The 10,139-nt window shown below is 37.4% G+C and overlaps 1 protein-coding gene across 3 annotated transcripts in view; it reads left to right on the top strand.

The window, feature by feature from the left end:
• The first annotated feature begins 173 nt into the window (after positions 1 to 173).
• MYBL1 (MYB proto-oncogene like 1) overlaps positions 174 to 10,139 on the top strand; it is a 60,914-nt gene continuing 50,948 nt past the window's right edge. For all 3 annotated transcript variants that reach the window (XM_069100049.1, XM_069100050.1, XM_069100048.1), the window contains exon 1: positions 174 to 668. In XM_069100049.1, the coding sequence (XP_068956150.1) occupies positions 649 to 668 (20 nt within the window). In that variant the 5' untranslated portion in view covers positions 174 to 648. The remainder of the gene's footprint in view (positions 669 to 10,139) is intronic.

Here is a 10,139-nt window from a genome sequence, read left to right as displayed (position 1 = left end):
GCACCCCCTTGGCCGAACCCCCCCCCCCTCCCTCCCCGCCTCCCGCCCCCCCCCCCCCCCCCCCCGGGTTTTGTCCGAACCGCCCCTTGCGCGCGCTCTCCCCGCCCCACCTCTTCCCCCACCCCGCTCGCGTGCGGCCGCCCCAGCCAATGAGGTTCGGGGCCGCGTGCGCAGATTCAAACGGCGGCTCTAGAGGGAGGCTGGGCGCGAGATTCGGCGGTGCGGACAAAACCCGCTGCTGGAGGCTGCTCGCTCCGCAGACTTGCTCGCCGCGGGCAGGGCGGGGTGACGGTCGGGCCGGGCGCCGGACCGGACCTAGAGCAAGCGTAGACGGGGCAGGGAAGGCGGAAAGAGGCAGCGCTGTGTCGTGACATGTCTTTGGCATCCCTCACCGGGACGGGCCGGAGTTAGACGCAGGACCCGGGAGCCCCAGGGTGCGAGGTGGGGAGGTCCCAGTCCATCTCCCTCAGACCCCGCCCGCCCCTGGCGGGACTCGCCCCATCGCCCTCCGTCCGGGGAGGGGAGGGGGGCGGTGAGGAGGGAGCGAAGGCAGGAGAGGGTGGGAGAGAAGGAGCCCGTTCTCGTCTGAGGCTGGAGGAGGCACAATCGCGTCCCCTGCCCAGCCCGTGCCTATGCGGTACTTGAAGGATGGCGAAGAGGTCGCGCAGGTGGGTGACTAACTTCCCTTTTGCCCGCGTCCTTAGGCACCGCCTCACGTCCCCGCTTGTGGGGGCTCCGCCGACCCACACCCCCTCCCCCCGGCGGCCGTGACCCTTTCCTAGCCTCCCGGTCCCGCTTTCCTCCTCCGCCCGTTCCTGGCTCCGACGCGGATCTGTGGGGGACTGGGGCGGGCTCGTGGGGGAGACCCTGTCATTAAAGTACTGAAAAAGTGAACATGACCTTGGCCATCATCCCTGGCTGCCCTCGCGGGGATGTTAAGCCACCCCAGCTCGGAAGACCCCCCCCCCCCCCAGCCCATCCTTAGGGGCTCAGGCAGCTGTCACAACACCCAGCCTTGCTTCGAAGGGCTTCTTGCTGGGTAAAATACTCTTCGGTGCAGAAAATATTCCAGGAGGTGAAAAGAGGGCGGGGTTTCTTTCATTCTGGGAGGACAACCGGAATATGAATCAAGGTGTTGTAAAAAAAAAAATTTTTTTTGGTTACAGCCTCAAGTGGTTGTGTGATGAATCTTTACCTCAGAAAAAATGCCACATCAGCATATTTTACTGTCTCCCAAGTGGAAAGTGAGGCCTTAGTTAATGAATTTAATTGCATGACTGACTGAACCCACTGCCACAGAGAGAGACAGATGTTCTAATGAGTTTATGGTGGCACTTTGCCCTGAACTTTCTCATTTGAAGGATATAGAAAACCTTAGGCTACTTTTTTTTTAGAGTATGATTTCTTGCCTTTGGGTCTCTATAATCTGAGAGGTTATTCACGGACAATTCCAGAGGAATTTGAGAGGCTGCAAGGTGTGATAGATTTGGAGTAAGTCAGTTGGTCAACATTGTTGCAACAGAACCTTTATGACCTTGGGCAAGTCACTTAACCTCTCTGTGCCTCAGTTTCCTTATCTATAAAGTAGTTGGACTAGATAATCTTAAGAGTCTGCTATCCCTAGATGCTATAATTTCTGTAATTACTAGTATAGGCTATTCTTTTATCATTCTGCTTAACTACCTTTGTAAAGAAATCTCACTGAACTTGTCGTTGTACTCAAACTACTGACAGTATCAAAGTACAACATTGTTTCTGATAAAGTTAATACTTGAATGCAGTATGTCTTTGACTACTTGGGTGTGTTAAACGTATATGAAACACACATTTTTATTATGAAAGGATTCACAACAGGACAAGACTGATTATTAAAGCCCTTATTCTTTAAAGTGATGAAGTTGTCCCTAAACTGTGTGTAATAAACAAGAAAAAAATTAAAATTTTCTAATTGGTGTTATTTAATAAACCCTGGAAAAGATGTTTTAGATTGTTTTTTGAAAATTTAATGTCTTTTTATTTTTTCAACCATATTACAACCTTAAACTTGCCCTGAGAATGTTCTCTCATTTAATATTTGTATTTACTTTTGGTCCCATTAAAAATACAATTTGGGAAAAATCACACATTATATTACTTGTAACATGTAAAAAATAATAAAATGTGATTTATTAAGCTCCTATTTCATGGAATCAAAGTTGGAAAGGACTGCAGATACTATCTAGTCCAGCCAGTGGCTCCACAAGAATCCCCTCTACATCATACATTCATGGTGGTGTGTAACAGCAATTCAAGACAAATCATTGATAACCTTACACACAGAATACTGATAGGGACAAATTTAAAAACCGGAAACTACTTTTTAAAGTCTCCAAAACACTGAACACATAGATAGAATTAACAGTAATAGAGTCTTTAGAGTTTGGGGACCCTGAAGTAAACCTAAATTGAATCTTTAAAAATATATTTCTTTTTTAAAATGGTAATCTAATTAATAAAATGAGTAGGCTTATCCTTCTCTTTTATCAATTATATAACAGATAAACTCAGATTTCTGTTATCCGGCTTTCCCATCTATCATTTTTGACATTAAGCTTATTTAAATTTTTTCTTTTTACTCAAATTCCATCAACCATTTGTGAATGAAAAAGTTTAGTGAAGGACTTCATTCTCTGGTTTTCAAGCATCTAGCAAAAAATACCAGCACTACCTTTCTGTAACTGTTTCATACTTTAAAATGTTTTATCTTTCTAGTATATGTGTAAAGATATCTCCACTTGTTTCTTTTCTTATGTTGATGAGGTTGTCTATAAAATCAGTTATGTTGTTGACTTTAATTTCTTACTAGCTATTAGGTAAATTAAAGTAGAAATTATAGTTGGAGGCTGCTGAGATCAAATTGATAGAAAAAACATCATAAATCTTTTATAATAATTAAATTTAGGTTTAAAAAAAACCTTCCTTCTGGGGAGGGAGGAGAGTGGAATGCAAGAATGACTGAATAAAATGATGTTTTTCTCAGACCTGTCTATTGTAATGAAGTGCTTTGGACCATAAATATTTAGCATAAAATTATTTTTCTTGTGTATGTAAATATAACTTATTTAGCTTAGAAGTTAATATAGTATAAAGTAAAAAGGGGAAGTATGCCCTTGTTCATCACCCATAGGAAATGTTTAGTGTCTATAATGATAGATGTCACAGCAGATTATTTCCTTCCTTTCTGCTGTAATTGGAATTTTTTTTAGATAATCATTTTACATAGCACATCTCCCAAAGGCATTCTGTAACTAACAGTTGAAATATATTTACTGCATAATAATTTTGCATAAGATCATATCCATGAATCCTGTATGACATTGTTTTTGTGCAACTTGGGGAGAAAAACATGAAGACCTTGTGTTACCTCAGGTGTGGCATGGAGAAGGTGCTTTTGATCTGAATAACTGATGAACAAATTAAATTTACTAAGCCTCAGGAAATATGCATCTTTGTTATCTTTTTCTTTCAGTTAATCTTTCCAATGATCTTATTCTTTCAAAGTGGATTGATAAATTAGGTAGAATTACAAGTAATGCAAAAACATCTAACATACCATAAGAGACCACTTAATTCTTAAACTTTTGTAAATGTATGAAATTTTAAAAACTGGGTCTGCATATAACTTTTTAAAAAACTCAATAGTTTAAAAGAAAGAACTTTTCTACTAGTAGCATGGGTTGAGTCACACACTTTGAAATGTTTCATAAATGAACTCAATATTGGTCATAAGGCAATAGCAGATCCTTCAGTGGGGAGGAGTAATATGGGAAGAGAAAGAGAGCACTTCTTAGTCTAGCATTTCCAGTAAGGTTAGTAGTTTTGTTTGTTTTTGGTCTGACCTGCGATTTCATTCATTGAACTTCTGTAAGGTAACCTTCTAATGTAGGTCTGCAAGTGTTCTGCTACTTAGTCTCAAGAGAGTTGATTAGGGCACTAAAAACTTGCCCACAGTCTCTCAACCAGTTTGTGTCAGAGGAGGAACATAAACCCAGTTCTTTGTGACTCCTAGGCTGGCTTTCAATACACTATATGTGATACTGCTTGTGGTATAAGGTAGAAACAACTGCACTAAGAGAAAGAGTGAATGGGTTCTAGTCCTGGTTTTGCCTCTATTTGGCTTTTCAGCCTTGGAGAGGTCATCTGACTAACACAAAGTTTTTTGTTTTTCTTATCAGTAAAATGAGAGGATTGACTTAGATGATGTTTAAGGGCCCTTATAATCTATTCTTGAAGATTTCTGAATTATCTTTCCTCATTAACATACATACACACATGTCTCTCATTGGTAAGGTTTATTTTTTAATATTTTATTAGAAATTTAACTTTGAAGATCAATTTGGCTCACATACTATTTAAATTTTAATTAATTTAAAGTATAAAGTATCCGTTTTCATTCATTCCTAAATTCCCATTAGGATTTCGTTCATTTGTTTATTCATTCTTATTCAATTTTATATTGTAGTTAGTATATATTTTATTCTTCTGATTCTGTTCCCCACCCCCATCCCCTGCTTTTATTTCATAAAGATCTTTTTAGATTGTTTTGTATTTGTCCCATTTGTTGGCTTTAATTGCATTTTGACCTCCCAGTGTATGAGTGTACCACAGTTTATTTCACCATTCACCTGCTCTACATTTAGACGCTTAACAGTTCTTTGCAACTGCACATAATGCTGCTATGAAAATCTTTGAACAGTCATCTTATACTGGTTTCCTTTTATTTGCACTTTCAGGGTATATTCCCAGGACTTGAATTATTTGTCCAGAGAGCAAGGTTTAGTTTTTATATGGTTAGTTAAAACCTCTTTCATCATCTCCTTTGCTTCTGTTTAGCAAAAAGAATCACTTTAAAATATGTGAAGACAAATCCTTTGCTACACTTTGGTGCTTGGGTAACAGCTCTAAATTTGTGAGCTTTTCTTGTATGCAATACATGATATTGGCCACAGGGTGGCCTAATTTCACTTCAGTAAGTGAACCTAGTCAACTTCAAACTGGAAAGAGATGTAAAATCACAACTTGCACACTTGAAGCAGTGTATTACTAACTAAAAAGGATTTAGACATTTTATAGGGCATTTTATTCAAGATCTGATTAAGTTAAAGTAATCTTGCTTTAAAATCTCCAGAAAATTAGAGTTACATCCATACTTTTAAATCACAAGTTATTTATTTTCATTAGGAAAGGAAATAACCAGAATTCCCCTAACTCTGCATTAGGTATTTGGCTACCTAGCTCCACTTCTTTAAGGATAACTGGTATCACTTAAAGATAGAATTTGTATATCCATTGTTTTTACATTCAGAGGCATAATTATTATAGCATAAATCTCAAGTTAAAATTATACTTAACTATGTTCATTAATCGATAAACATTTATTAAACAATACTATATTCATTCTTCTTTGATAATAACCCTATTAATTCTTACTCATGATTATATTCTCAGACTAGTTAACAACAAAACTAGTGGGGGGGTTTTTATAACAATCTTCCCTTCTGACCCCCATTCCACCAAATAATAGTAACTTTGAGAACTAAATTATGAATTGGAAATTAACAGATTGAGTTCAAGTTCTATTTTTGCTTTTATAACTCTAGAGAAATGATTTTGATTTTCTACTGTGTTCTTCCTGCCCCCTTTCCCTTATTTTTAGTTAGTCATTTGTTCTAGTTTAGTAATAACTTAACATCTACCCCATATGGTAATTGAATTTGTTATAAATATTGGAATAAAATATTGCCTTGGTAGAATGCTAACTACCAAATGTAATGTGTATATGAAAAGATATAGTATTTTAATAGGCAGAAAAAGAGTAGATTTAATTTGACATGGCCCTTGCTTTAATATGGTAGTTTTAAAGGTCTAAAAAAAATTTTATAGTCTTTATTTTTATTATTATCTGAATTGTCCTGCAGCATCTCTTTGGATTCTGGTCATTCATATTGCCTCAATCTCATGGTATCACAGGATCATAGATTTAGATCTATTCATTGTACAGATGTAGAAATTGAGATCCAGAGAGGATAAGTGACTTCCCAAGGTCATACAGAACTGAGATTCAGTCAGGCCCTTACTGTACCATGATGCCTCCTATATTATCCATAAAGATAGAATGAGAAATTTTGTCAAGACTTTAGCAAAATCCAAGAAGGAAATAAAAAGAGGGAGCTGTGTCTCTGGCATTCTCTTGATCTCTCTCTAGTATTCTCTTGATCTCTCTCTAGTAACCTTGAAGGAAAAAAAGAGATAATAATAGCCTGAATTGACCTGTTCTTGGTGAAGCCATGAAATGGCTCTGGTGAACACCATTTTATTTTTAAAATTCTTATATACCATGCCTTTAATAACATGTTGTAGAATTTTGTCAGGATTCTAGGCCAAGGTCTATAGTTTTGTAGACTCAAAACCTTCTTCTCCCCCATCTGTTTTTTTTTTAGTCATGACAAGGGAGCAAAGATGACTTAGATCACTCTCATGGGGACCAGAAGAATGATAGTGATTGATAAAGATAGATAAATCAGAAGAGGTAGAGGCTTTAAATCAGAAGAGGTAGAGGCTTTGGGAGGAAATAGTGGTTTCAATTTGATATTGTTGAATCTAGGTAGAGATGTATTCTGTTCTGGACCTTCAGAAATGTCAGAGTTAGTGATTAAGATTCCTTAGTTCTTACTGATAGCTTATTTTTATTGATGATTTAGGAAAACCACACATGGTTTACTTATCAAGTTTGGTTCTTTTTAAAAGAAAATTTTTATTGATACATTTTGTTTCAAAACAACATACAAAAACCCCTGTTATATTCCTATTTATATGATTCCCTCCCTTCCCCTTCCCTATTTGATTTCTTTACTATATACAATCTTCCCCTCAAATACTTGTTGACTCTGAAACCCAAAATGAACTTTGGTGCCACTTTCATTAAACTTTTCCCTGATTCTCTCAAAAGTGTTATCCCCACAATTTTGCTTGTACTGAATTTGTTTTTGTATATGTTTTTACTAGGGTTCTTAATTTTTTTGTGTCGTGGAATTGTGGTGGTAGTTCTTCACTTGTGACCAACTATTTGTGAACGGGGTTTTCTTGGCAAAGATACCAGAGTGGTATGTAGTGGAATAAGGCACACAGGTTAAATGACTTTCCCAGGGTCACACAGCTAGTGTCTGAGGCTGGATTTGAACTCAGACTTCTTGACTCCAGACATAGCACTTGTTATAGGAATGTAAATTTTTAAGATCTTCCCAGCCTCTAGGCTTAAGTGCACCTGGAGCCTTTGGTGGGAGGCTTGTTAGGGTGCTTGCTGCTACAGCACTTTATCCACTGAGTCATCTAGCTGCTGCCCCATGACCTTATGTACCTTTCTCAAAGTATATAAAAGGATTGCAAAGGAAACCTGTTAAATTAAAATAAAGATGTGATTCATCGACCTCCAGAAATCTATCCACAGACCCCAAATTAAGAATTTCCTTGCCATAGTAGAATGTAAACTCCTTGAGAACAAGGACTGTTTTTGGTTTGGCATTGTGTCCTTAGCATCTGGTGCCTTGTAATCTAGTAAGTGCTTAATAAAATTTAGGGAATTAAATTTGAAAGGTTAGAGGTATTCTTTTATTTTGTATTTTTCACTATTTGTAATTGTTTGGACTTTTTAATATGGTTGTTAATTGACAGTTTTTCTATTGATAACTTCACGTTCTTTGACTATTTGTCTTTTGGAGAATGGCTTATAATCATAGATTTTGGATGTCACACTTTAATCAGAGATGCTTTATGCCCTGATTTCCCCTATCTGTATATTTTCTTCTTCTAATTTATACTTTTTATATGAAAACTTTTAATATCTCTTTATAATCTGTATTTTATTGCTGACACATTCATCCCCTTTCCAAAATTACAAGCAAAAAATCCTTTCATTCTTTTTAATAGTGCTTTTTTCATGTTTAGTTATTTTATCTACTTGTTTAGTTCTTTTATCTACTTGAAATTTATTAAGGCATGTGATATAATATGATGATCTAAACCTATTTTCTGCCATGTTGCTCTTATGTTCTGCCAGCTGGAGTTGTTCTGTGCAGAATACTTTTTCTTTTCTTTGTACTTTGTGTTCTTGGATTTATCAAAGACTAGATGGCTGTACACATTTCCTTTTAAGTCTTGTTTATCTCATCAGCTACTGGACAGTTACAAAATTTTTTTTGTTCACTACAGGATAGTTTCAATAAATAAACTTTTTATTTTTTATTTTTAAAACTGATATTGTCAAACCCTCCTTTGAAGAAGTTCTGACAGGCTGTATAATGATGGACCAATTCTAATATGAAATTTAATAATGACAAATTAGTATAAAGCTTTACATTTGGGTTAAAAATTTTGCTGCTGATAAATGAGATATTGGTACTTGGCTGGAAAATAGTTCATTTGGGAATAAATGTTAGTGGGATAAGGAATTACTAAATGCAGATAAATGAGTAGAAAAAGAATATGTAAACAGAGTGGAGGAAAGACAGTGAAAGAACAAAGCCTTGGGTTATCCCTGTATTTCATGGTAGATATTTGGATTTTTTTTCCCAGTTGACAGTAGCCATTATTCAAAAATGTGTCTAAATTGTTTGGTTTGCAAAAGCAACAAATTGTGTATTTTTATTCTGTAGTAAGCATGATAATTCTTATAAAAATAAATCATATGGGAGGGTGGCTCAGTTGTTATTGCTAGATATTGCCTCCAGGGAGGGAGGAAGCTAATGCTTTATGGTAGGCTTGTAGAGAACAAGTAGGCATTGTGGGTAGGCTGATAGGAGAAACTTTGAAAATTTTTTGGTGTGAAATGCAAAATTATGGAAAGGTTAAGGCTAGAAATGTTGACTTAGTCTCTGAGGGCTCCTGCAGCAATGCATCTATTCCTGTTTTATCAGTTTTGTAAGGTTATATCTCAGTAGTAGTGATAATACTATACTATGAAATGGAAAAGGAGTTGAATTTGTAGTTGAGGACCTGCATTTGATTCCTACTATATATGCGGACCTTGGGCAAGTCATCAACTTCTCTGGACTCTCTCTGGGACCTCTCAGATGGGAGAAGAGCTGTACCAATCTCATCATTAAAAATTTGTCAAGCACTTACTAGGTCTGGGCATTAAGTACAAGGCAAAGCACAGAGAATACAAATAATATATAGCCCTTGCCCTCAAGGAGCTTACATTCTAAAGGGGAAAGATTACCCAGAAAAGAAAGCTAAAAAGGGACAGGGTGAAGAAAGTATCTTTTAAGGTATGCTCCTATCTGAGCATAGTGGAGAAAAAAGCCTGGTGAAGAATGAAGGAGTGCTCTAATGTCCCTGCCAGTTCTAAATTTATGATCCTATGATGTCAATTTCTCATTTCAGACCAAATGTTCTAATATTACATCATATTATTGTAAAGAAAGTGAAAAAAGCATGCTTCAGTATGCATTGAGTTCATCAGTTCCCCCTAGAAGTGGATAGCAGCTCACATCATGGGTCCTTTGGAATTGTCTTAGATCATTGTGTTGATCAGAGTAACTAAGTCTTTCACATTTGATCATTGTTATAATATTGCTGTTACTGTGTACAGTCTTCAAGTTCTGCACACTTTACTTTGCATCAGCTCATTTATAAGTCTTCCCAGGTTTTTCTGAAACTATCCCACTTGTCATTTCTTATAGCATAATAGTATTCCCTCATAATCATATACCACCAGTTGTTTAGCCATTTCCCAACTGATGAGCATCCTCTCAGTTTCCAGTTCTTTGTCACCACTAAAAGAGCTGCCATAAATACTTTTCTACATATTAGTTCTCCCCCCCCCCTTTTTATTTATCTCTTTGGGATACAGACCTAGTAGTGGTATTGCCGGGTCAAACACAAAGTTTGGTAGCCCTTTAGTTCCAAATTATTCTCTAGACTGATTGGACCAATTCACAACCCCACCCAACAGTGCATTAGTGTCGCTATTTTTCTACAACTCTGCCAGCATTTGTCATTTTCCTTTTCTGTCATATTAGCCAATCTGATAAGTGTGAGGTAGTGCCTGCATTCCCCATCCCTGTGACTTTGCAGATCAAAACATCCCTTCCTGGCCACCA

Source organism: Petaurus breviceps, unplaced genomic scaffold, assembly GCF_028583685.1.
Source record: "Petaurus breviceps papuanus isolate PSGF00001 unplaced genomic scaffold, PetGlider_PUasm1.0 38, whole genome shotgun sequence".
Classification (NCBI taxonomy): domain Eukaryota; kingdom Metazoa; phylum Chordata; class Mammalia; order Diprotodontia; family Petauridae; genus Petaurus; species Petaurus breviceps.
This window is presented reverse-complemented; position numbering and strand designations above follow the sequence as displayed.